The sequence below is a fragment of the Notothenia rossii genome (genome assembly GCF_949606895.1).
Source record: "Notothenia rossii genome assembly, chromosome: 11".
NCBI classification, from domain to species: Eukaryota; Metazoa; Chordata; class Actinopteri; order Perciformes; family Nototheniidae; genus Notothenia; species Notothenia rossii.
Window position 1 is genome coordinate 35,412,473 of NC_136910.1, and position 27,867 is coordinate 35,440,339.

Consider the following 27,867-nt stretch of genomic DNA (forward strand, 5'->3'; position numbering starts at 1 on the left):
TCTGGTTAAATAAATACATTTATTTTCTGTCTTGCCAAAATAGAAAATCCATATCCATTCTTATCTGTCTATTTAAAGATAATAAAATCTGCCTGCAGCGGCTCTGTGCTCAATAGATCAGACTGTGTCCTTGGCAGCTTCCAGGTGTGAATGCGTGTAAACATCCTGTTATACCTCAGACCAAAAGTGGTCTATTAGGCCTGTTGCTTCCAAAAGCAATTTGAACAGATGGTCAATTGAATTACACAATCTTCTTTTGGCCTTAAACAGAGGCTGAAAGTGTATGTGGGGGATGTGTGGTGGTGACAAAAAGTCTGATTTGGATGGGAACACAAACCATACACAAGCTTCTAGCGCATTCAAATAAAAATAATAAAAATACATAATGATGAACATGAGCATCTTTTCAATCACCTTTATTTAAAAAAAATACAGGGTATAGCTACAGATAACACTACAGCAACAACTGTGAGGCAGGCTCAGTAGGCCCAGTGAGGTGCATTTGTGGAAATTAGTAGAAAGCACCTTACAATGAATATCCTGATTGAGCCGCTTGATTGTGATTGTAGTCTGTCAAAGAAGCACAGAGACAATGATAAATGATACCATGCTGTTTGCTTGATAATGCCTGTTGTAAAGAATCCTGTGTACATTTGCGTCAGTTGTATACCTCATTTGTTATGCTTCTTACAGATGGAAAGATACTCCTGCACATCATCAGGGGATCCCAGAACCACAGGGACTCGCTCATGGATGCTGGTGGGCTGGATGTCCAGAACATTCATGGACCCTGTGGTGGCCATGCCTCCTGCCTGCTCCATGATGTAGGCCATGGGGTTGCATTCATACAACAGCCTCAGCTGCAAAGAGAGAAGCAAAACATATGAAGGACTTGATATAAAGAATCGTAACAAGTTTAGATTTTTACTTCAACTTCACATGATCTGAAGTTATTCTTTAAAAAACTCCATTCCTATCCGCTCCAAGGCTTACCTTGCCCTTTGGACTCTTGGTATTAGCAGGATATAAAAAGATCCCTCCATACACTAAAGTACGATGAACATCAGCTACCATCGAACCAACATATCGACTGCCATATGGAGAAGAACCATCCTAGAAAACAAAGATGTAAAAATGAAAGTCAGCATGTTATCTTATATACAAAATATATTGTTGCAAATTCCACATTGTATGCCTTTGCAATAATATAGTGTTTCAATGCAACAGTGACTGTCTTTACCTCTGGGAATTTCTTCTTTTGTAGGTACTCTGACACATCCGGATAAAAATGCTGAGCATATCCCTCATTCAAACTGTAGATTTTTCCCTTTTTCTTAATCTTCACATCTCGATCCACCAGGATGAACTCACCAATAGACTGTAAAAAAAATACAAGAAAATGATTTTGATTTTGAAAATGTCAGAATAAGGACACAGCAAACTGAAATAATTAACATAAAAGGAATGATTTGAACACTTTTGATGCCATCTATGACAGTACAACTTACAGGGTCCAGCATGAAGCAGTTGACTCCCTGCCCGGTGGAGAGGACCATCATGGTGGCGCTGCCATACAGAGCATAACCAGCTGCCACCAGGTTTCTTCCAGGCTGCAGGGCATCCTTCTCAGACGGCTCACCATCAGTGGTCTACCAAGAGGAATTTTGGTTGATATTTTCACAAAATTGAATATCATAACGGTTGCATTGATATCTTACAAAAACGAGTCACTTCATATGTCTGATAAATGGAGTGGAGTTAAATGTACAATCATCTGCTATTAAGTGTTGTCAAATGGAAACACTCAAGAAAAGTACAGGCATTGAGTAAATTAAATTACTTGCAACACTAGACTCTCTTATTTTGCCAAACTCTGGGAAAATCCAAATATAATATAACTGAATGCCACATTATATTACATGTCACTTGTTAGACGCTTTTATCCGAAGCGACTTACATACTCAATACTGTTGGCAATCCCCACAGGAACAATTTGGGGTGAAGTGTCTCAGGGACACAACGACATGCTGACTGCAGTGGGGTTTGAACCTGTGACCCCCTGATCCCAACACCAAGGCTCTATCCACTGCGCCACATGCCTCCCATATAAAACAATTGGCTGATTATATAACTGTGTTCATCAGTATGCAGTATCGTAGTAAAATACCTTTTTGTAGATGCCGAAAATTGTTCCAATTGAGACGAGACAGTCAATGTTTGAGGAACCATCCAGTGGGTCGAAGCACACAATGTATTTTCCCTGTCAACAAATAATGTCATGAATGTCACAATAATAGGAGGAGAAATTATTTGAATACATAAGGAAACAAGACACATATTTGCAAAGATGAGCATGTCTGGATTGAATACCTGCTTGTCTGGTTCTACAATGATGGCCTTCTCATCTTCCTCTGACACCAGTACACAGGAGGTGAAGGAGGACTTGATCATATTGATGACCATGTCATTGGACAGGATGTCCAATTTCTTCACCTGGTCCCCTGTCACGTTGGTAGTTCCAGCAATGCCATATCTTCCAAGAGAAGAAAGAGGAAAAGACTGAAGAGATCAAAGCCTAAATACATTTAGATGCAATTTCAAAGCACACAGAACATCTATACTGTACCCCTTCTAGATAATCTGTCCAATGGGAATGGGAAAGCCTCATATCTACATTCACATTAGCACCCATGCATTTTTTCTGTGCATTCTTCCCAACATGAAAACAGTAACTTATGCTACTCACAGGTTTGCGATCCCAGCCTTCCTGACAGCAGTTGAAATGGCTTTGACGGCTGTGCAGATGGAGTTCAGCAGGTTGGTCAGCTCACCTGTCCCCTGGGCCTTCTTGCCCTCCTCCAGGACAAACCTGGTGAGGGTCAGCACGTTGGTATCGAACGCTCCTTTGTCAGTCATTATGCTGTCAGGTGTGGTACCAAATGCCTCAAGTTAAATAGGTGAGCGTAGACAAAGTTAAAAAAGTGGACTCTAGAACTGAGATAGGGGAAGGGACGGGGGTGTGCGACTCTTCGCACCAATCAAAAGTGTCCTTTCTCACAGTGAGTGGTTGGTTGATCACTTCTGTAACTGTAGGTTTAAAGAGCAAAGTTCAAAGATAGTGATTTGTTTTCAAGTAGCAATGGCCTGAGCCTGATTCAATCACATAGTGTGATTCTAGATAGGTGGATATTAGTCTGCATTGTTCCGTTTGAAGATAATGAAACTAAATATAAATTGTTAGCAACATTTGAATGAACAAAATCACTTTATTAAACCAAAACTGAGGGAATTTACACTTTAAATTACCCCAAGCCTCAACACACGAGGATGATATTATTTGAAAAGCTTTTAACAGAAACACTGTTTATATACAATTAATCACCTAGACTATCAACAAAAGCTCCATGCTTTTCATATAATTCCTTGAATGCTATATAATAACAAATAATAATAACATGATTTATTTAGCTAATTTAACAGACTTTAGCTCAACATAAACAGACACTAACACAACAAAGGTTCCTCGCAAAAACACCTTTTTAGAAAAAGTGGTGCACAGCTTGTACTGGACATGACTAACTCAGCACTCTGAATACACTACCATAGCTTCTCAAAACATTCCTTCCCTGCGTGATTCTGAAGAAGGGTAAAGTTCAAAATCATGGGACTCACTGTCCTTGTCTACCCTACCTGGTTTTATATAACCCCTTTAATACTACATGTGCTGATCAAAATATAGTTAATATAGACAGACGGTGGTGTTGGTGGTGCATGTTGTCTCTGTTGCGTCAGTGGCATGTATGTCGTTGCTGACTGTCTCTGTCTGTATTGTATTCACATGTTCCATGCAGTTACTTCACATAAAACATAGGCTTAGATTAAATATACCAGAGAGCTGTTGCAGAACAGAAAGCTGCAGTTGAACATTGAACTTAACTTAATACCAGGCATGGTCCTCGCCATAACTATGAGGTCATGAATGACGGAGAATCACACACCAACCACAGCTCTTTCAGGTAATGATAACAATGTTGACCAGTATGCGAGAGCTACAAAAAGAGAAGCTGGTGTAATGAGTCCCACATCCAAAACAGTTCAATAAGAAAGCTATACTTTTTTGTTTATAACGACGAAACAGAAGTCACACTACAATGTACTATTTTACTAGTTAAACCCAACACACTTTACAATAAATAATGTGGTAGACTATGAATGGTATAATGAATGTATTTCTTTACTGTGTCCACATGATGTCGCTGTGCAGCTTACAAAAGATCAAATTTTAGGGATCAGGCAATTTGCTGCAGCTCACTAATGAAGTTCAGTTTTGTAATCCTCTGCAAATAAAGACAGTCACTTTCCACTTCCCCTAGGTCGCCTATGATCTAGGTTTACTACTACTACAGGATGTGAGATCGATCAACTTGATTTCCATTTGTAGTCATACAGTAAGAGGAATGAATCCATGGATAGCTTCAAGAAGGAAAGGTGAACATTATTGAAACATTATAAAATATATCTAAGTAATGATGTTTGATTACGGTAAATGGACAGTAAGAGTGTAAGCATTTGGGTGAGTTTGTGTAAGAACATAATGCATATTCTAAAAAAATTGAATTATTGATTTAGACTACATTTAGCCAAAACAGAAGCAGCCCTTCTCCTGGAGGGAAGCCTGCAGAACGTTTTAAAAAATATGCCTCAGCGACAATGGAGACAAAATCATAGTGTGTAGCTGTGTAATCGATTCAATAGAAGGAAAGCCATCATTAATAATTCACTGAGGAGTTTTCATCACCTGACTCCCAGGAGCCTGCTGTGCATGGTGACAGCTCTCCGCACATGCGCAGTAGCTGTCCCACTGCTGCAAACTTATTTAGTTTCACAGCCAAAGCAGAAATAAAGAAGAAAAGAGAAAAACAAATATCCTCGCTTTCGCATGTATGTCTTAAACATGCTACCCGACTTTTGCAACTGATACTTTGATACATTATGTTTATAGTCTCTCATCACCCAACCTGTTGTTACCTTCCCCTGCAAAGGTAAGTGGCATCCCATCACGTTGTTAGCTAGCTAACGTAGGGTAACAGGTGAATGCGTGCTAACTTCCAAAATTAAACAGAAAAACAATATAGAGTATTCCGTTCACCGCAAAGAAAGTATTTTGTAAAATGATGATACCATTGTTAAGGTTTATCTTATCTCACCGTGACCACAAGGCGTCAGGCTTAAGCAATTTTAAGCCTAGCTAATTTCAGTGTAGGTAAATGTTGGGTCATTAAGTAATTTTCGACTTAATCAGTGTAATTTATATTTTTTAGGAACAGGCGTACATACCTGTTTCAGAAGGTTCTCTGAGTGTCAAACATTGAGTAACGCTTTGGTGGATTGAAATTCTCAAGCGAAATATTAATGAAGACATCTTGACCGCCTGCAGTGGGGGAGGGGGGGAGAATATTTTTGGAGAGGCAAAGTCCCTCCCCTTCCGGGAACCTCCATGGGACCTTTTTTCGGAAAAAAGTATGTATTGAAGTCAATGGAGAGAGAAAACTTATCTTTCGATCCCTTTTGAATTGTGCCACGAATTACGCATATGATGTTTGTCAACCTTAAAAAGCATCTTGCAGGTTTTTATTTTTTCTACATTTATGCTTAAACTTGCTTGAAAATTACAATTAAAAAAAGTGAATGCAGGATTTGATATGTTTTACGAGACATAAGGGCAGGAATTCAGAGGGAAAGGAGTAATTTCAAAGTAAAGGATGGCACGTGGTCATAGCCGTGGGAACATGTTTCAAATGGGGGGTGCTGTGGGGATGACACCAGGGCTGGTTCTGACCAATGTGCTGCCCTATAGGCAATATTTTAGCTGGCAATGAAAAACCTCTACAAAAGACCAATACACTATGAAAAGAGAAAAATATTGACATGGTGGACAGCTTATATAAAAAGGCTTCAAATGTATTTAGTATTATAACATGTTTTAATTGGGGGGGTGGACTTCACATCGTCAGGGGGTCCGGGGGTGCCCCCCCGGGAAGATTTTTTTAACATTTTAAAGTAAAATGCTTCAATCTGGTGCACTTTGAGCGCCCAATTACTAGAGACTGATCTAGGGGGTACAACTCAAAACAACCATATGAAAAAGATCGGTTTGCATTTTATTAATCAAATAAGTATGTGAACATTTTCAATAACCTACCATAGCCAATAACAAATAAATGTAACTTATTTTATTTTTGTTGTTCATTCATATCTTATTTTACCAGTTAACATTTATTTATTTATGCATATTTTTAAATCTCTCCAACTTTAAACAATATTTTTGGTTTACTGTCCTATAGTAGGCTATACATTGGAATGATTTCAAACCTGTTTTTATTTATCCTAATAATTATAAAGGTGTGCCTTGGAAATATTTGTTTACATAATTGTGATCAATACGTTTGAGACTCACTGAGATAATTTAGACTAAAGTGAACTGTCTAAACCCTCAGAGTCCTTTACCTCACTGAACCTCTCAGTCTGACAGGACAGAACTCTCCCTCCACATTATTGTAGAAACAGCTTCTTATATCCGTTAGTGCAGCAGAAGCTAACAACAATCCCCGCCGGTACCGGTGCACCCCCTCTCTCTATCTCTCTCACTTTGAATGTGAGCTGCGGGCGCCTGATAAGCCAACATCCCCCACTTTCATCACTACAGCGCCCATCGTACAGGACAAATGGCAAATGTAACCAGGCTGAAAAGGGTGTTATCTTTACTTAATTATGAATGTTGTTACATCAAAGCTGAAAATTCATTTTTTTGGTATTATATTCCTATTATATCTTGTAGAAGTGCAGATCCCCTGTCATCCACCAGGGGGTGCTGCAGCACCCTCAGCACCCCTTCCCACGGCCCTGCATGTGGTTCATTTCTATTATTTGCGATTGAGGAACAGGGTAATTTATGAGAATAATTTTAGGACTTATTGCTTCATAAACTTGTTGCACAAATACTCTGAACTACTTTTACTGTGTACTTTTTGAGAATGGCAAAATTCCCTCCAGAGAACAAGAAGGAGCATTTTTATCTAACTTTGACGTGGGATAAAAAACATTTCTTCCATAAGTAGTTTATTAAACTACCATGTTTGTACTTAATACTTCTAGGACTACTTGCAAACATAATATGAACTACTTTTACTGTGTACTTTTTCAGTAATTTGAGTTTCAAAGTCCTCTCCAGAGAACAAAAATTAGCATTTTTGTCAACTTTAATGTGGTCTAAAAAACATTTCTTCCATAAGTAGTTTATGAAACTGCCATGTTTGTATTTAGTACTTCTTAGACTACTTGCAACCATAATATGAACTACTTTTACTGTGTACTTTTTCAGTAATTTGAGTTTCAAAGTCCCCTCCAGAGAAAAAAGATTGAGCATTTTTGTCAACTTTAATGTGGTCTAAAAAACATTTCTTCCATAAGTAGTTTATGAGTCTGCCATGTTTGTACTTAGTACTTCTTAGACTACTTGCAAACATAATATGAACTACTTTTACTGTGTACTTTTTGAGTAATTTGAGTTTCAAATTCCTCTCCAGACAACAAGAATGAGCATTTTTGTCAACTTTAATGTGGTCTGCAGGGGACTTTGAAACTCAAATTACTGGAAAAGTACACAGTAAAAGTAGTTCATATTATGTTTGCAAGTAGTCTAAGAAGTATTAAGTACAAAAATGGCAGTTTCATAAACTACTTATGGAAGAAATGTTTTTTTAGACCACATTAAAGTTGACAAAAATGCTCATTCTTGTTCTCTGGAGAGGACTTTGAAACTCAAATTACTGAAAAAGTACACAGTAAAAGTAGTTCATATTATGTTTGCAAGTAGTCTAAGAAGTACTAAGTACAAACATGGCAGTTTCATAAACTACTTATGGAAGAAATGTTTTTTATCCCACGTCAAAGTTAGACGAAAATGCTCCTTCTTGTTGTCTGGAGGGGACTTTGAAACTCAAATTACTGAAAAAGTACACAGTAAAAGTAGTTCATATTATGTTTGCAAGTAGTCTAAGAAGTATTAAGTACAAACATGGCAGTTTCATAAACTACTTATGGAAGAAATGTTTTTTAGACCACATTAAAGTTGACAAAAATGCTCATTTTTGTTTTCTGGAGGGAATTTTGCCATTCTCAAAAAGTACACAGTAAAAGTAGTTCATAGTATTTGTACAACAAGTTTATGAAGCAATAAGTCCTAAAATTATTCTCATAAATTACCCTGTTCCTCAATCGCAAATAATAGAAATGAACCACATGCCATCCTTTACTTTGAAATCCAGCTTCCCAGGGTTGTTTTATTGCATTACCGTAAACCTGTAACTGATCGCGCACTCGAAATAAAGGGGCGGCTGGTTTGACCACGCAAAAGTGAAAGACGGCTGGCTTGACCGCAGTCCAACTACACACCTGCTTTCCATCAAGCCATTTACAACGACATATCAACGGAAGCTCCACAACCTTTCTCCGCCAGATCGTCAAGTATCAGCCGTATCTCGCGTCTCTCCTCCGGTACACAGCACCGTAGTGTGGAGTTGCATTAGGTAACGCGAGATACGGCTGATACTTGCGCTTTAGTTTCTGTTATGGATCAGTATCAACAGTCCTGCCAGTAACGTTACTATATTATCAATGCTACTTTAGTTATAGCCTGATATATGATAGCTAACTTTACAATGTTGTGATGTGACGTTAGCTAACATTCTGTAGCTAACGCCGGTCAATTTATCTCCGATGGCCATTATTTATTCTAATCCTTGGCTGCTCCTGGTTTCTTGGACGCCTAGCCGGCTCATAATTATAAGGTTGTGGTCCATCATATGCATTCGAATATTCATGTTCAACTTCTTCTGTGTCTTCTGTGTCGAAACTAGCATTGGGATCCATGTTTATTAATACGTTACACCGGCCGCTCTCTCCCTTGTGTCCCCCGTGTTACGTCACACAAGGGAGATCACGTGCCGAGGCCTTTTTATGCGGAACTGAACATTTCTTACAAAAACGACGCCAGATGTCACTGTAGTGTATATTTCTGTATATTTTTTTGAAAATCTAGTGTATTCATCATTTTCCTACACATTTATTCACAGGTGTCTTTAACCTGGAAGTTAATCTTTAAAGAATAATTTCGATGTCAAAAAAGTCACATTTTGTCGTAAAACTGTTGAAATATAAGACTATGAAACATACGCAACTAGAAAGAATCCAGAATCCCGGTCCCGCATGCTGGCTCTAACGGAACCGACTAACTCCCCTGTTGTGTATGTACAGCTCTCAACATGCCCAGACTTGGAGTGATTTTCACCTCTTTTAATACTTTTCGCCTCATTCTGAAAGAAAGAAGTGAAATGTACCAACGTGACGGCCGTCTTGGTGTGTGGTGCGAGACGGGAGATGTAGTTCATTGAGTGGTTTCACACAAAAAAAAGTGTTACTTCACAGTTTTACGACACGTTTTTTGACTTGCAAAATTATCTTTTAAATTGACAAACATCATATGTGTAATTTGTGGCACAGTTCAAACGGGATCGAAAGGTAATATTTCTCTCGCCATTGACTTCAACAGATACTTTTTCCGAAATAAGGTCCCATGGAGGTCCCCCGGAAAGGGACGGACTTCGCCTCTCTATTCCGCAAGACCGGAAACGGTCTGTCGTGGACTTTTGACCCCTCTAGGCAAATCAATGTTTTCTTGACCTCTTAATGGAAATTTCTTCACCAGTTCAACCAAGGTTTTTTTTTTAACTTATTTCTTCTCTTATTTTTAGTAACCATCAGTGGTGTAGTGGGGTTTTTTTTACTGGGTGGACGGGGCCCACTGTGGACCTCTGTGGGCCTGTCTCGCCTGTCAGCGCAATTTGTGGGACGCGGGACAAATGATAAAAATGCTGTGTGTGCAGTCCCGCACAAAGCGGGACACCAGAGGCCAGTACTACGAAGCCGGATTTTCGCTTAGCGAGCTAACTTCAGGGAAAACTCTGGGTTTCCGGTCCTACGACGCTGGTTCACTTCTTAGCAGGCTAGATCTCCATGGTAACTTATGCTGAACGGCTAGGCAGGGGCCTATACTACGAACCTAGTTCAACATATCCTGGATATGTTTTGAGTTATCCGGTTGACTTAATCCAAAACAAAGCCGCACTCGCTAAACTGTCCTACGACGCTGGCTATCAACTCGTTCGCTCAAGCCACCATGTCCTATCTAGTTAGGTGCGCGTTCAGATAAAAGGGGTGGTATCTGGAGCGATCGACCAATCACAAACATGGAAAAGCCGCGTACTGACAGCGCAGTGCGTCATACTTCCTGAATGAAAAGTCAACTATAATATTAGACATATGAAGAAGTTAAACTTTAAACATCCATGACTTAAACACTTTATCCAGGATAAAAGCCACATAGTTGCACCTGCAAGGTGAATACAGCTGGTAAAAGAAAAAGTGTTTGAATACGTACATTAACAGTTTTATGATATCACTGCCCGTCTAAGACACGATCTGACTTTAATTACATTTGACTCAAGTGTTTCGTCAACTTAATGTGTTGCTTAAAATAATACTTTTACATACAATATGTGACACTGTGAGTGTTGCACGGCCATATACGGCTCAAGAAGCTGACTCAGATAAGGAAATATATGATACATTATGATGTGATATGAATGATGATGGGACACATCGACGTCTGCACTCACAGTGCCGCGGACTGTAGGCTACGTAATGTTACTTTGATCCGGTTACTTATGTTGTGGCATATATTTAATTAAGCTTTCTTAACATAATAGTATAATAATAGTATAATAGTTATAATAGTCAGAACAGTCAGTTGATTTTTGCCGGCCGTCTTTCCTGCAACGGCAGTTTAAACTGTATTTCCTCCGCACACTGAGCTCTGATTGGTCAGCAGGCGCGGTGCTTTCACTGAGTTGATCTCTTATCCTGGAACCTATCCTGCTCTGGAGCAGGCTAGCCGCTCAGCATAAGTTATCTAGCCCGCCAAAAAGTTAACCAGCTTCGTAGGACCGGAAATCCCTGAAGTTAGCTTGCTAAACGAAAATCCTGATTCGTAGTATAGGCCCCTGCTCTGGAGCAGGTTAGGTTCCAGGATAATAGATCAACTCAGTGAAAGCACCGCCTGCTGACCAATCAGAGCTCAGTGTACGGAGTTTAAAGCGATCAAGTCATATTACAGGAGAAAGGAAATACAGTTTAAACTGCCGTTGAAAAAGACGGCAAGAAAGACGGCCGGCAAAAATCACTGACTGTGTGAACGTGAAAATGAATAGAATATCACCTCCCATCTTCAGAGCAATCTGACTATTATAACATTAGCATTAAGAAAGCTTACTTAAAGGGGACCTATCATACAAAATGCACTCTTGTACATCTTTTATACATGAATATGTGTCTCCGGTGTGTCAAGGAAGTCACCAAGTGTCAGAAAATACAACCCTCTCTTTTCCTCCATACCCAAATCTCTAAAAAAGGGGCTGTAACGGATCTGATACAGACTGATTGAGATTTGATTTCTTTCGTGCTCCACTTATTGGTCAATTCTCCACCTATCAGGGGAATGAGAGAGGAGAAGCCCCTCAATGCAGTGCGCAATACCTCAACATGGGCGGGAGCTCAACATGGTCGGAGCCTCAACGCCCCTCCTTCTCAACCTTTGAGGCACGTGACGTCCCGACTCCCGTGTTGTGTGCTTACAAAAGTAACATATTAGGCTTGTTTGAGACGAGCTGCGGCTCGCCTCGAAAGTAGACGAGAATAGCCGATCGCAGCCAGGGGAGGTCTCAAAAAGTTTGTGTGAAGTCGGACAGCTCGGAGTCGGCTTCTTTTTCTTCTGAGTCTCTTGGTTTTTTGGCGGATTGCAAACAACTTTAAGGTGCATACCGCCACCTCCGGAGTCGGCTTGACTCGGTTTGCATTTATAAAGAATGCACAAATGTGTTTAATCGTTAATGTATATACAGATATACTAAGTAAATACATTTGTTCCTGCTCAAGATTAGATTCTACTTTATTGTTATTGCACATATTACAGGTACTGAGACAACGAAATGCACTTCAGCTTCTAACCAGGAGTGCAACAAGCAGTAAAGTGAAAAGTAATGTAGGCCTACACAATCTACAGAATAAAATATAAAATTAATTGAATGATGAATAAACAGTGAGGGGTATGAATACACTAGATATACACAGCAGCCTGTGAGCAGTATGAGCAGTATTAACAGTGTCTGTGAATATGCTAAGATAGGCTATATAAAGTATGAAAACTGTAAGCAGTGCAAGTATAGTATAAAATATATAGATATTCATTTCATGATGATAAACATTGTGGAACAATGATGAAAAATGTGAATGGAAGTGGCGACGTAAAACTGACACAAAACAACAACAAACTTTTGCCGAGCCAATTGGAGAGTTTCATCAGCAGCACGGGGTAAAAACCACCAATGAGCGCTCAGCTCGAGATACCAGCGAGTCGTTTCCCATCAAGCATTTCGCTTCCGCAGCCCGTGGAGAGGAACTGCGGCGCCTCGCCTCGCTCTCAAGTCATAAGGCTTGTTTGAGACAAGTGAGACCTGCGCAATTTCGATCAACGTCTTGCTCGTGCGTTGCATGATGGTTAGTCATTTTGTCCGACTTGCTCTGGAGGCTCGCTCACATGAGACGTTGAAATCTCGCGGGACAAAGACGCCCGCAGCCTTGAGAGCGAGGCGCGGCGAGGCGCCGCAGTTCCTCTCCACGGGCTGCGGAGGCGAAATGCTTGATGGGAAACGACTCGCTGGTATCTCGAGCTGAGCGCTCATTGGTGGTTTTTACCCCGTGCTGCTGATGAAGCTCTCCATTGGCTCGGCAAAAGTTTGTTGTTGTTTTGTGTCAGTTTTACGTCGCCACTTCCATTCACATTTTTCATCATTGTTCCACAATGTTTATCATCATGAAATTAATATCTATATATGTTATACTATACTTGCACTGCTTACCGTTTTCATACTTTATATATCTTAGCATATTCATACACACTGTTCATAATGCTCACAGGCTGCTGTGTATATCTAGTGTATTCATACCCCTCACTGTTTATTCATCATTCAATTCATTCTATATTTTATTCTATAGATTGTGTACATTACTTTTCACTTTACGGCTTGTTGCACTCCTGGTTGGAAGCTAAACTGCATTTCGTTGTCTCAGTACCTGTAATATGTGCAATAACAATATAGTTGAATCTAATCTTGAGCAGGAACAAATGTATTTACTTAGTACATATCTGACATTAACGATTAAACACATGTGTGCATTCTTTATAATGCAAACCGAGTCAAGCCGACTCCGGAGGTGTATGCACCTTAAAGTGGTTTGCAATCCGCCAAAAAACTGAGAGAAGAAGAAGAAGAAGGCGAAGAAGTAGAAGAAGAAGAACAAGCCGACTCGGAGCTGTCCGACTTCAGGCGAGCTTTTTGAGACCTCCCCCGGCTGCGATCGGCTATTCTCGTCTACTTTCGAGGCGAGCCGCAACGCGTCTCAAACGAGCCTATGGTCTGCGCAGGTCTCGCTTGTCTCAAACAAGCCTATCTGTGGGCGGGAGCCCCTCCTTCTCAACTTTTGTAACATATTATATATATATATATATATATATATATATATATATATATATATATATATATTAACATATTAATATAATAATAATATTATTAATATATAATGATACCGGTAATATAATGATACCTTGAGGTTTGTGATGATGGCGAGTGATCTGTCGCCATGGCAACGTCATTTAAAAATGTAAAACTCAAATTAAACACATTAACAGCCTTCAAATCATATTTTAATGTCTATTTGCATGTTAATTGCATCAATTATTTCAGTTATGACTTCAAGGAAGGGCCTTCATTTGTTTTTTAACATACACCTTTTTAATTTTAATATAATCACTGCATTTCAGAGGCAATATTGTATATTTACTCACTTTTACTGATAAAAAACATGTGATATAAATGAAATCATATAGTACTGTATTTCCTAACAGTATTTAAAAAAATATATTAAAGTTCCATCGTATTGACAAATTGATAGAATTGACAGGATAATATCAATGGTAATATAATACTGTGAACAGAGCCATTCCGCACACTTCATATTTGTCTAATTATAGTTGACTTTTCATTCAGGAAGTATGATGCGTTGCGCTGTCAGTACGCTTGTTCATGTTTTTGATTGGTCGAATGCTCCAAATACCACCCCTTTCATGTGAACGGGCACCTAACTAGATAGGGCAAAGCTGGCTTGAGTTAACGAGTTGATAACCAGCGTCGTAGGACAGTTTAGCGAGAGCGCGTTTGTTTTGGATTAGGTAAGCCGGGTAACTCAAACATATCCAGGTTAGGTTGAACCGGTTTCGTAGTACAGGCCTCTGGTCACCGACCCTACAGACACACGCGCGGTGCTGCCCCTCACACACACATGCTTCAAATCAAGTTGCATAAATGCTTGAGCTACGTTTTTATTAAAATTACTGTGAAATTTAAATGCATTATGTTTTCGTCATTATTACAACAAATACACACTTGCAACTGATAACACTGGCAATAATTTTATATTTATTAGACTATTCAAAAAAAATCATCCTTCAAAAAAATGGGTGGTCCAAATAAGTGGGGGAACGGCGATCCCCCTCGTCCAACGATCACTACACCACCGGTAACCATCCTAAGTTTCCAAGGATATATTGTGTGTACACTGGGTGTTTCTTTCTTATCCACTACTGTTTTGCTCTTGTGTGGGTCCCATCAAAATGTGTGTCTGACCATCCCTAATATCAATATATGTGACATTAAAGGTCCCATGTGATGGCCATTTCTTCTGATCATAATGCCATTGTTGAGGTCTACTAGAATAGATTTATATTGTGCAATTTTCCAAACTCACATTGGTTTCTCATACAGCATCTCTGTATAGTATGTATATTCACTCTCTGTCCACGGCTTGTTGGAGCTCCAATGAGGCGTTCTTGGGCAGCAGAGACAGGTCTTTTCTGTGTTAGAGATTTACAGGGTGTACTTTGAGGGTTTGTGACTCTGCAGACCGTTAACATGCTTAAAAACCTTCATAACACACAAGGGGACGGGTAATAACCGGAAAAGCATGACATGGGACCTTTAAGGTTTTTGCAGTCAAACTTTCTGAGGCCTTTGCTATTTCTGATTGTTTTGGCCCGGGACACACTTATTTTTGTATCTAGTTATTCACAAGACAAAGAAAAGATTGGTTTGAAAATAATACCTATTTGCTAAGCCCTATTTTGCACTACACTATTTGACTGCATACCAGTGAATGTAACCCAGGTGTGTTTTTATCTTAATTTAAGTTAAGTACTTAATGAGATTTTAGGTTAGTAAATGAATGATGTAATGAGAATTTGGACTGCGAAAGCCTTAAAATGTACTCCTAATATACTATTTCTTTTTGTGTCTTTCTTTATCCTTCTCATCCACTCGTACCTCATCCGTTTGTTCCATGTTCTGTTTTTCCAAACTATTTATTCTGTCTCTTTAGCTGCAAACCTCAATCTGCTTCCCTACAATGAGTTTTCCCAAGTCACTCTATAACATGAGAGCAGCAGAAATAGTACTTTCGGTCACTGTGGCTGCATCCAAATAGAGCTTGTTAAAACATATTGGATTTATTGCCTGAGGCTTGATATCATCTGTTCATTCAGGCTTCAGATTAAAATGCCCGTGTGGAGACAGCCTGATTTCCAGCTGAAGTGGGAATTTATTTACTGGCACATAATATGCATATTCTTAACGTTATATGTCAGTGTTCATGTTTAATTGAAGAAGACTGGTACTGATAACCGGATAAAAAAGCAGGAAGTGAAACCATAGTGATGTTGACAGCCGTGTATTCTAAGATAATTGTATACATTCTTTATATACAGTGACATTCTAGCTCTATTTTAATTATATTTTATGTTGAATCGTAATGCTTTTGCTGCTGGAACAACCTAATTTATATTTGCCCATCTCATGGTATCTTATTTTCAAAACTACCTTACTATTCATATTTTGACCGGCATATGTAACTGACTTACTATAAAGGTAATACAAATGTGTACTTTACAAGACACTGACAGGCCTACAGACTATGCATTAGTAGCTCTCTTTAAAACCTAAATGTGCTGAGAACTGAAGGTACTGCTTACTGATGAGAAAAATGATATGGCATTGTAATGCGGTGAGTCACTGTTGTGCACTAAGCCCTTAGCCCTTGTCTCACTGTACTTTTTGCAGAATTAACTATAATGTGTCATGGCCTGGTATTGCATTTCCTATATGTAAGCATTCTAATGGAAGCTGTTATTGACTGCTGGACTCAGGCTGGGAGAGACAGAGAGATTGAATGAGGGAAGCAGTAGGACAATACATGTACAGGAAAAGCTAATTATCAAGAAGTGAAGCATGCTTAAGCTTCTTATTTTTTTTTATGCAGATGTATTCAAATTCCAAGCTGGATATAAAAGGATCCCTTCATTTTTGATACTTTGTGAATCACACAAATGGCTCAAGGCAGTTACATTTGGAGAAATGTGTCAGGTAACTATTATTACTAATTTCAAAATAGAATGATTTCTAATTCTCTATGTGAATTTTCTAATTTTATGTTATTCGTAATGCACACAACACATTATTCCTATTATTTGAATGAGTTGTATTGGAATAAAAAAAATAAAAAAGACACTATAACACATAGTCCTCTCAACTAGAAAGAAAACATATTGTATTGTATATGCATTTTTACCTGTTTCAAGTGCAAAAGATTTCTGTTCATTTTTGTATGTTTACTTGCTGAAATATTTGGAAGATGTCTGTGGTTGAGAAAACCTGCCAAGAGTCTGGTCAGGCTTTTTGAGGGAGAGTTGAATTGTAATTATAGAGCGGGTTCAGTCTATGTAGAGAGACATACCATTTAGAGAGAAATTACTACTGAAAACAGAGCGTCTACAAAATTAGAAGTTCCTCCTCTGTCCCTCCTCTTCTTGTGGGACAGGCTCAGAGAGTTTATATTCAAAAACATCTTGAGGTGATAGAAGGAAGGCTTTAGACTCGCTCGATGGTTGCTTTTGAAAATATAATACTGAGGTAAGTAAAGAAAAAGAAACTAAGGGGAGAAGTATATAGCATTAAGCTTTTTAAGTAATAAGTGTATTTTTAATTGTTCTGTTTCCCAGTATTGGGAGTTAAAACAATTACCAACTTTATTATAAGTAGTTTTGCAGTTGTAAATGCATTGTCTATTTCAAAACTTACTTTAAAAAAAACTAAAGAGACAAAGCAGGAAATGTTTTTAACTTGTTTTTAAATCACAGGTCAAAGCACTAAAGAGTGTGCTCCTAACTGCCTGGGCATTGACTACAGTTATCATCCGGACTTGGACTACATCAAGTGTGTGGACCATTTCCAAAACAACGCCAACATTAAGCGGCTAAGCCTTAAAAGGAGGCCAAAAGTGGCCATCAACAATGCAGAAAAATCATCCAGCGCTTCATCCAGCCAGTGGTATTCTGCAGAATCATTGTCATCATCTTGCAGTGATGATACAAGACTACTGGGCATGTCATCTACAACCAGCCGTCGACCTCCTCTTCCTCCACCACATGGTTCCTCATTGGATAACAAACCCTCACGGGGTGAAGGACCCACTACCTCTCAGGTAGAGTCAAAGCCTCAGCCGGCTGCAAGATCTTTTCCTTCACAAAAACAAAGCCATGTGGTGGGAGATACCATTATGGAGACCTTAAAACACTTGGAACAGGAGGTTAAGACACAGCTTCCACCTCAGCCCCAACCCCGTCAACGACTGGCCAGCTTTGGAGGGGTAAGCTCCTATGGGTCTCTCTCCCCCTTCACTGGCCTGGGTGCATATAACATGAACATCAATGGGAACAAGCCCACTAGCACTGGAGATGATATGCATGTCCACCTTAGCTCGTCCTTAGGCAGTAGAGGCAGCACAGGATGCCTAAGACAGAGTCCACAGAGCTCTGGCAGAACCACACCAGCGACAGGTCTCGGCCCCATGCACCTGCAGCATGTTCGTGACCAGATGGTGGTAGCTCTGCAGAGGCTGAAGGAGCTGGAGGAGCAGGTGACAATCATCCCTATCCTCCAGGTAAACATCTCAGTCCTCCAGGAGGAGAAGAGGCAACTGGTCTCTCAGCTCAAGAACCAAGGTGACAACGAGGGCATCAATTGTGTGATCTGGAAGAGAGCCGATCGCATGGAAAAGTCTGACATTGAGACCACGATTAATACAGAGGAAGAACTTGAGGAATTATTGAGAAATGACCACACCAATTTTAAGGAGTTCAGGCAATTGACTGAAGAGATGCAGGCATTGGAAAGAACCATCAAGGACAAACATTTGCAAGCAATCCATGGAAAAGGCCAAAGCTCTCTACATGACAATGCTATCAAGTCAGTCGCAGCTGTAACTGATAAAGATATAGATATCACCCTGTCCAAACCAACTAAAGAAAACAAATATGTGAACACTGATCAGGTACAGACGAGGTCAATTGCAACAGAAGTGACGGAAGAGAATCTTGGACTATACCCAGAACGGGAAGCAGAGATTGATGCTCAACAATTTTTAATTGGTGCCTTGAAGGAGAGAATGTGTTACTTGGAAGCAGAGTTGAAGGAATCAGCTCTCGAGACAGAGATGAGTCGTCTGAAACTGGAGCTTCATGTTGCAGGAGCAAGGAACCGAGCTGATAAAGCCTGCTCTGCAAGACCATGCACTGAGAGCAAAAGCATTGAGGCAAAGCCCCACACCACAAGCCAGGGTGTGGGAAATCACACAGAGCTCCAAGATGCCAGCACAGGGAAGGAAACAGAGGTGAAGACTGTGGGAGTATCTTGTTACGGGCCTGAGCTTAAGAGTGTTTGTACAGGACCAGAAGAACCCATGAGCCACTGGGAGGTCAGGGAGCGGGTGGAGACCATGGAAAAGGGTGTGGGGATCCACATTTCTACCAACACACAGGGAGTTGGAAATGCGATAAAGTTATGTGATGCAGAAACCAACACTGAGATACCAGTGGAGAATCTGGGTTCTAAGAAAAATCTGATTAAGTATCGCTCAGTGGGTTGTGGGGACTGTTCTGTTGATGTGATAGTCAGCGAGGCAAAGGAAGTTGTGTCTCAAGGTATTTCCACAGATCAAGTCAAAGGAGTAGATCTGGGAGTCATGGCATCACCTCAGACAGCTTGTCAGCGTACCAACACAGAATCCAGTTCAGTGTCTCGCTTTACCAACACCAGCCATGCCTTTAACACGGACTCCAGCACTAATACTGTCTTAAGTACCCAAGATAAGCACACCAACACCACTCAGACTTTTACTAGGACAGTGTCAGTAGGCAACAGGGTCAAAGACATCAAATGTACCCCAGAGACTCGCACTATTGGTGTAGGAACTGAAAATATACAAGGAAGTGCCTTAAACCAAAAAACAGGGACTGCCGCCAAGTTAACCCGAGACGCTGGTGTTGGATTTACAAACATTAATGATCATTTCCTGATTGGGCTGAAAACCCGGAATATGGCCTCTGGACCCTCTCATCTACCTGACCCCATTAAGACAAGGAACATTGGTGTAGGGGAGGGGAGGATACAGGATCTGTCCGTCTCATGCAGAGCATCTGGCCAGATGATCCAGAGATCTTCACAGTCTCAGTGGGGCCCCGAGCTGAACCATTACATAGAGAAGATGCAATGGCTTCTCAGGGAGCATGGGGACCTGCTGACTGATGGCCAACCTCAGAGGAGAGAAGGATTTGTCCCACAACCCAGTAGCCAAGGAAGTGCCAACTTCAAGCTGTCCTGCAATAATGAAACTGCAGCACAAGGAGAAACAGAAGTCCATCCTTTAGGTCCTCAGCCATCAGGTAACATTGCAGATTTCTTTGCTAATGTATGTGACCAAAAAGCAATGTGCGTATCCTCCTCATTTAATCACATCTTACAGGTCAGTGAAATAGCATTAAACCAAGGCACACCATATAGCTTTCCAAACCTTTGAATTATTGTAATCCTGATCACGAAAGTCTATCAAATCCTGTGTACCACCTGATTACAACAGTGTAGCACTACTGGCCAAAAACACCTTTATTTACTTTGTTTCACTATTTTATAATAACATAAACGTTTGTAATGTTTGTATCATTGTGCTGGAACTATTAAAAACCATCAACATTAGACTCTTTCTCTGTTGCAGTCAGCGGAGAGTTTCTATGTCCATCTCCACTCTTAGATGACTCTTCCAAGTGGGACCAAGCAAACCCAGGATTCTGCCAACAGAGTGGCACTAATTCAGAGGTGAAAAGAATGATACAGATGTTGGAACAACAGGCATCCTCTAATCTGCAAGGTAAACATGCACATGTCTGTGTCTATGTGTTATAAAGGTAATCTATACATGAAGACAGTAAACATTGGGTGGGTAAGCATATGTCTGTGTGAAAGAAGCTCCCAAGGCCCACTCTAAACTTAATTTAGGTTTAGAGGAAGTGGCTGCCTTTGGCGCTGCCTGTTTACTTTTTGAGGTATACTCTTGTAATGTTTGGAATGATATCTGGTTTTGGAGGGCGTCTCGTACCACATACCAGTCTGTGGCAGTGGGTCTAAAATGGAGTGACATCGTAGGAGCATCTGTTTATAGAGGAAACTTTCCATTTTTAAAATGAGGCCTTCAGATTGGTAAGAAACTATTAAGCACAATGAATATATCCTCAGTACGTCCTGCCTCGGTTGGCCTAGGGATATCTGCGTCTTTGGAGTACTTGATAAAATACAGTGCATATGACACAATAATAATTGTGGTGTGTGTAAAGATTTCGATTGTTTCTAGACAGGTCATCTTATCCCGGTGTGCGGTCTGTAATGAAGAAACAAAATGGCGACCAGGGTTGTAGCAGCACCAGGAAGAGCATGAAATTCATGAGGGTGACCACAGGGTAATCATCTAATGTCAAAACTGTTGAAGACATAAGTATAATAGCATATGTTATGTATTGACTCCCATATTTTACCCTTAAAACGTACGTTTTTTACCTTTGGATCCCATGTCTTCTTACGAATGTTGTGCCAGTGAGCATGCAAACTCTGAGGAAGTGGAAAAGAGGGGAAACAACAATTCAAGGGAAACTTCTCAAGATGGAACGCAAGGAAGGAAGGGCAAAGGTGGTTCCAACAAGGGGTCAAAAGGGACTGAAACACCACATTCACAGAGGTAATGATTTAAAGCCCAAAAATCTCAGTACAACAATATTGTTCAGCATTGTGCACATGTCAGTCCAACCTTTAAGGGTTCTGCTCGGGTCTGAACTCACCAGTGTTAATTCGTCAACGAAAACTATGACGAAAAATGTTCGTCAACGACCTTTTTTACATGACTAAGACGAGACGATGACGAGCTAAAAATAGATTCTTGATAACGAAAACTTTGACGAAATGTATATTTAGTTTTCGTTGACGAGACGAGACGGGACTAAGGTGTTAATGGTGGACTATCGGACAATCAAAATGCAGGGTATTTTTCCCCAATTGTCCGTCTTGTCTGTGAAAATGCATCTTACGTTTCTAACTTGCAATATCATTATTTCCGCTCTCTTCACTCCAGAAGAGCGATCTCCCTGTGTCTCTCTGTGTGCGGGCCCGGGGGGGCGGGGCCTAACAGACACTGCAGCGGCACACAGAGATCTGCCGGGGACGGAGCGTTCAGAAGGGACACATGCTGGAGTCCTTCAAGTTTGAAGGACTTTGTATACTGCAGGGTAGCTTGTGAATTTACTCCAGGTGGAACTAAAGTCTGATTTAACACTTGATTAGATTTCACATCATTCATCCACATTTGTAAAGTAACTAAAGCTATTAAATACACATTTAAATACTCCAGTAAAGTAGAAGTACCTCAACATTTTACTCAAGTACAGTACAATATTTTAACGTAATTGTATATATTTCATTTATTTTACATTTAAATAAAGCAATTAATTCGGTTAACAATTTGTTAGTTTTTCCCTTTAAAAAATAACAAAAAGTAAATACAAGAATACCGTTAAAGTACTGGATCGATAATCGTTAAGACTAGTAGTACCGTAGAAAACCTTAACGATACCCATCCCTAGATATTACACAAGTAAAGTGTTAAGAGAGTGAAATGTTGCTTTACGAATTTCCACACTTGATACTGTCACCTTGATTCCAATGTCAGAAACCTATTTGCCTAACTGAATTGGTTTAAAGAGAGAAAACATTTTGACTAAAAGTTGACTAAAATGTAATTTTTCATCGACTAAAAGTAGACTAAAACGTTTTGAGTTTTCGTCAACTAAAACTAATCCTATGAAGGATAGAAATGACTAAAATGTGACTAAAACTAATAACCATTTTTGTCTAAAGACTAAGACTAAGACTAAATCAAAAACAGCTGCCAAAATGAACACTGGAACTCACACTGTGTAACCTTTAGCCTTAATTATTTTCAGGTGTAAGTTAAGTGAAAAGATGTTTTCTGCTTGTCAAGCCTTGAAGATGCACCTGAGTGATGACCCACCATTATCCAGCAGAGAATTGGTATGTTTTGTTCAGTATATTCAGCTTGAGGGCTGTTGAAGGTCACTATATGTGCATGTGTGTATGAATGTGTGTGCATGTGGAATTGAATGTCACTGCATGGCTGCGGAGGTATGCTAAGGCAGGGTGTGTTCAAGCATACTATTTAAAAAAGAAATGGCTTTTGCATTGGATAGAAAAGGCACAGGAATGTGTCGGCTCTGTCATTTTCTGTTATTACATTTTTCTCGCGCTTGAAAGGAATGACATTTTTGAAAGGAGTAAAAGAGGCTCCTTGCTGCCAGGATAATTTGGTTAACAAATAGAGAGAATGAAGTTCAACGTTATTTCTCTTACATTCTTGTAAGAAGAAGTTTCTCTTTTATCTTCAAAGTACTTTAAATTATGGTGACTTTTATAGTAGCAAATAACACATTCATGTCTTTTTTTGTCCTTTTGCAGCATGACTGTCTACAAACAATCGAGCAAGAGTGGTTTTCTGTATCCAGCCAAAAGACAGCCACTCCTGACTCAATGGATGATTACTTGTCTGCATTTCGGGTCATTTCACCTTCAGTATTGCAACATATAGCTAATATGGCTGACGGCAATGGAAACACAGCTCTGCACTACAGTGTGTCCCACTCCCACTTTGCAATTGTCAAGACATTGCTTGATGCAGGTACAGCAATGTAGAGGGTGTTGCATTAGTGCTCTGGTTCTGTGTATCTACAGTATGCTCCCTAATAGCGGGAGCAATTAGGTTACACTGAGTGAATAAGTGAGTGCATCATATGGTGTTTTTTATACAACAAATTAGTCAAAAAAGCTCACATTTTCACAATAATGACTTAAAATAAGGAAATTGTTTGTATGCTATTGCCTATCCCAGGTGCACGCTTTTCAAACTCCAAAGTCTAATAAGGATAATAGATTTTTGCGAAAACAGGATCAAGGAAATACATTTGGCAGGCTGCTGCATTACCAGCGACAAAATATGTTGGGTTTTACCATTAAATCTGTTTTGAAAATAACAATATTTACGACAGATACAAGGATGTACTTTAGAAATCCACTTCTGATGGAGGGGATATAGCATTTTTACTTATTTGTATCAAAAAGCTTTGCTACATTTTTCAAAAGAGATTGATCCTTCCTCTGTATGGTTGAATGGGAGCATAACAATCAGCAAACTCAAACTAAACACTAACCCACTATTGCAAAAATATACAATGTTATTTTTGAACATTTCAGAAGCATGATTAGAGATTGTTAGTACGTTGCATAAAATGAATAATTGAACCTCTTCTGAAATTGTTAGTGAAGGTAGTTCTGTGCTTTACAGGATGCACTTCATGTGGCTCGTGTAGGCAAGTTCAAATGTAAACTATGTAGAGAGTGGGCCCTTTGAGCAAGGCTAAAATATATTTGTAATGTTGTGGCTGTGCACTTGATGAGTGTGCATTCGATGTCAGAAGACACAATCGGAGTGTTTCAATTTTAAACTTTTTAGTCAATATAAAGGAAAGATTTTGCGAGTACAAGCAATAAATAAATAAGGTTTTAAATGTTTTTCATCCTTACTTATTCTTGCTTTACTCTACGTTTTTTCTACTCTCGCCAATTGACCACCGTGGCTGCAGAGGTGTGTAACGTTGATCACCAGAATAAAGCCGGGTACACGCCCATCATGCTGGCTGCACTCGCGGCTGTGGAGAGTCCAGAGGAACTGAGAGTTGTGGAGCAGCTCTTCACAAAAGGAGACGTCAATGCCAAGGCCAGCCAGGTCAGAGTGCTCTCATAGGGGTAGGGGCTGTGGGGCCCTGCTGATTCACTCAATGGGCCCTAATAATGTTCTGGGTACTTCTGAAATAAAAAAAACAGCATGTCGTTGACTTGTTAATAATATAAAATTGGATGTGTTTTACTTTTTTAGGTTGCTAGGGTTACTGCAAGTTTAAAAAAGTTTAGTTCAGGAGTAATTTAAGACTACGTAGAAGGACATGTAATACCCATTTCTAGGTTTTGGTCATAAAGGGCAGAAGTATTAAGGGAAGTTAGCAGCGAACTAATGAAAATAAGTCCTACAACTACTTTAGGTTCATACATTTATTTGTTTCCACGTTTTCATAAACATCTTGGCTAATTCCATGAAATTGTGAAAGTGAAATAAAGACAATGGGCTGTGCAATGAATTACAATTTCTTGCATAGACATAATTAGTAGCATGTTACAAAATCAAGGAAAATATATAAGGAAATTGCAGAACCATGCAATAAAGAATTACTGTGTGTTACTGTAATGTTTTGATGTGTGTATATCTTCAATTAGTGAAGAATGGAGAAAGTGTGAGCTCTATGGTTCCACCACCAAGCTGTGATTCCATATTTGAAATGTCTGACATTTGCCAACTCTGCATCATTAACCCTGTTTCCTGTCTGACCCTGTGGTCTGCGTGCAGGCTGGTCAGACGGCTCTGATGCTGGCTGTGAGTCACGGCAGGACGGACATGGTGCGGGCTCTGCTGGACCGAGGGGCCGACGTCAACTTGCAGGATGACGAGGGCTCCACGGCGCTCATGTGCTCCAGCGAGCACGGACACGCCCACATCGTCAGACTGCTGCTGGCACAAGACCACTGTGATGCCACCCTGAATGACAGTGTATGTGAGTCAGTATCTCGCCTCCGGGCAGCCTCTAAAAATGTGGTGGCTTCAAGCTTTGAAACTAAGGGATTCCCACTTTGTGTTACATTTCACATCCATGTAGTATTATAAAAGCAGAGTTAACATTCAATATATCAAGGAGACAAAGGCAAATCAATTGTATTTAATGGAATATGTAGGAGGCTCAGGGGGAAGAATAGTTGTCTAACAACAGAATGGTTGGTGGTTCCATCACCATCCTCTGCAGGAGGAAGTGTTGAAGTGTTTTGCGGTAAGATACTGAAGCCCAAAAATGTGTCCTGTGAACATGGCGTATATCCAATCCAACTTTATTTATAAAGCACTTTAAAACCTCCAGACCAAAGTGCTGTACAGAGATACATCAAATATAAAATCACACAGCTCAGCTCAAAAAACATAAAATAAGTATGAAATCACATAAAAGATATGAAACACAAAACAAACCAGAATAAACGTAACAATTACAAAATAAAAATAAAAACATATAAACAACCATAGCTATAGTACAAACAATAGACCACTGAAAGCAAATAAAAGCAACAATCTACTTGTTTCCGAATGCTAAGGAGAAGAGGTGGGTTTTAAGACGGGACTTAAAAACAGACAGTGTGGGAGCCTGTCTGATTAGCAAGGGCAGGTCGTTCCACAGTTTAGGGGCGGCAGTAGAGAAAGCACGGTCCCCTCTGCGCTTAGACTTAGTTGTTGGCACCCTCAGGAGCAACTAATCAGCTGACCTGAGAGTCTGACCTGAGAGTGCGGGTGGGCGTGTAGCTGTGTAACAGCTCAGAGAGGTAGGGCAGGGCCAGGCCAAAGTAAATAAAAGAGTTTTAAACTGAATCCTCGGAAGAACGGGCAGCCAGCTAAAATGGGGGAATGTGCTCGTGTTTGCGTGTGCCAGTTGACGAAGGCATAGATTACTGTTTCAAAAAGGTCACTATTTATAAAAGGCTTTATTTTGGCTAGCTGCCTGAGGTGGAACAAGCTGTTTCTAACTACTGCCTTGATCTGGCTGTCCAGCTCGAGTTCAGGGTCCATCTTTATCCCAAGATTTGTGATGGTAGGCCTGTAGGTCGCTTTGAGTTAAATGAAATGTGATGAAATGACTAGAGCTGGTAAGAATGTAGCTCATCTGTATTACCAAATAATAGGGCTGCAAAATGAATAGATTGTACATTAAAGCCATCAATGAGCAATATACATGTATTGTGTTTGTGTTTTTACAGGATGACAGCACAGCCCTGTCCATTGCCCTGGAGGCAGGACATCATGACATAGCAGTGCTCCTTTATGCACATGCCAACTTCTCCAAAGGACAGACAGGGGTAAGTGGGTTCAAACTAACATTTAAACAAAGTATTTGTGAGTAGTTTTCCCTAAAACGTGTATTGTGTTTATATGTTTTAACAGGCAGCTGCTCGTCACAGCAGCTCTCTGTCCTCCTCTGGTGGCAGAAACATCTTCGAATGAGCTGATGCCCCAAAGGCTGATGCTTTTTGGATCTTATTTTTGAGTATCATAGCCTTCATAACAGTGGGGCAATTATCAGTGTCAGTATCTTACTCAAACTTTTAATTTAAATGACTTTATACTAGTTATTCTCTGAAATGTATTCAATGCATAGTATGTATTAACTGGGCAGGTAACATATGCATGGCAGAGTTATTGTTAATCCATCTGAACAAGGGTTGATAATTAATGTTTGTATCCGGCAGTCATCTAATATTTACAATCAATTATTTCTTTAATCATTATAATTGTTATTTTGCAAATTATATATATATGTATGCAAAATAGTATTATAATATTATACAAAAACATATACAGTACCATCAAACTCATAGACATGTGAGAGTAAATATGCAAATGACCAAACATAGGTAATAATTTCCTTTTAAATTGTTTCCATGTTGTCAATTAAGTAAAACAATTAGGGGGACTTTGGACATCCGTATTTTTTATTTTAGGCTATTTGTGTTTTATGATTGAATTGTATTTAAGTTTATACTTTTGCTGCATCTGTACTTCCATAGAATAATCATACAGCATGATATGTTGTAAAAAAACATGTTTTATTTTTGTCATTTTAAAGGTGGTCTTGTTGGTGACATGTACTGTCAGGAATATTTTAACTTTTGGAAACGCAACTTTCTTGCTTGGATGAGAAGATAAATAAAAGTTGATAATAATAAAGGTTTCAGTGTTTGGGATGGATATTTAAATCAATGTAAACATTTATAAATAAAACACATACTTTTAAAAGACTTAAAATGGTCAAAACTCAAGAAATTGTGTGTTTCAAGGATGGCACAGTGGTGGTATGAATTTGGCTTTCTGTCAAACACCTTGATAGCTCTCTTGTACAACTGTTCTATTTGTTTCAGGTTTGTGGCTCAAGCAAACGACCAGTTTGTAAATCAGTATCCAATGTGGGATAGAATCATACAGTGATTTTGCCGCATTGACAGTTTTAAAAGGTCTAATTTGTTTAAAATGTTGCAAGTTGAATAATAG

At 39.6% G+C, this 27,867-nt stretch overlaps 2 protein-coding genes across 4 annotated transcripts; one reads left to right on the plus strand and one right to left on the minus strand.

Annotated features, from left to right (window-relative positions):
* Positions 1-400: 400 nt before the first annotated feature.
* Positions 401-5,471, minus strand: fbp1b (fructose-1,6-bisphosphatase 1b). The gene is made up of 9 exons (XM_079658640.1): positions 5,338-5,471; positions 2,747-2,920; positions 2,371-2,533; positions 2,168-2,260; positions 1,509-1,649; positions 1,241-1,378; positions 994-1,113; positions 671-860; positions 401-570 (listed from the first exon to the last, which is right to left on the minus strand). The coding sequence occupies exons 2-8, from the start codon at positions 2,914-2,916 to the stop codon at positions 672-674; spliced, it is 1,014 nt and encodes a 337-aa protein (XP_079514766.1). The 5' UTR covers positions 2,917-2,920; positions 5,338-5,471; the 3' UTR covers positions 401-570; position 671.
* Positions 3,096-27,577, plus strand: LOC307024487 (KN motif and ankyrin repeat domains 1-like). 3 transcript variants are annotated; one of them, XR_013803909.1, is made up of 12 exons: positions 3,096-5,042; positions 16,543-16,646; positions 17,420-20,002; positions 20,332-20,484; positions 20,965-21,070; positions 21,205-21,345; positions 22,604-22,691; positions 23,133-23,352; positions 24,314-24,456; positions 25,132-25,336; positions 26,580-26,678; positions 26,764-26,797. XR_013803909.1 is itself a non-coding variant. In XM_079658638.1 (12 exons), the coding sequence occupies exons 2-12, from the start codon at positions 16,610-16,612 to the stop codon at positions 26,821-26,823; spliced, it is 3,831 nt and encodes a 1,276-aa protein (XP_079514764.1). In that variant the 5' UTR covers positions 3,096-5,042; positions 16,543-16,609; the 3' UTR covers positions 26,824-27,577. The 3 variants fall into 3 exon arrangements, 2 of the variants coding, with proteins under 2 accessions (XP_079514764.1, XP_079514765.1); XM_079658638.1 differs by having other exon boundaries at positions 25,132-25,332; positions 26,764-27,577; XM_079658639.1 differs by lacking the exon at positions 3,096-5,042 and adding an exon at positions 9,691-9,776 and having other exon boundaries at positions 25,132-25,332; positions 26,764-27,577.
* The last annotated feature ends 290 nt before the right edge of the window (positions 27,578-27,867 follow it).

Excerpts from the sequence above, each read along its gene's own strand:
- fbp1b (XM_079658640.1), bottom strand. The coding sequence starts at position 2,916 with ATGACTGACAAAGGAGCGTTCGATACCAACGTGCTGACCCTCACCAGG. Across the intron at positions 1,379-1,508 it reads ACTGCTTCATGCTGGACCCT|TCTATTGGTGAGTTCATCCT; the intron begins GTAAGTTGTACT and ends TTTTTTTTACAG. Across the intron at positions 1,114-1,240 it reads AAAAGAAGAAATTCCCAGAG|GATGGTTCTTCTCCATATGG; the intron begins GTAAAGACAGTC and ends TTTGTTTTCTAG.
- LOC307024487 (XM_079658638.1), top strand. The coding sequence starts at position 16,610 with ATGGCTCAAGGCAGTTACATTTGGAGAAATGTGTCAG. Across the intron at positions 21,071-21,204 it reads TTCATGAGGGTGACCACAGG|TGAGCATGCAAACTCTGAGG; the intron begins GTAATCATCTAA and ends ATGTTGTGCCAG. Across the intron at positions 26,679-26,763 it reads TCTCCAAAGGACAGACAGGG|GCAGCTGCTCGTCACAGCAG; the intron begins GTAAGTGGGTTC and ends ATGTTTTAACAG.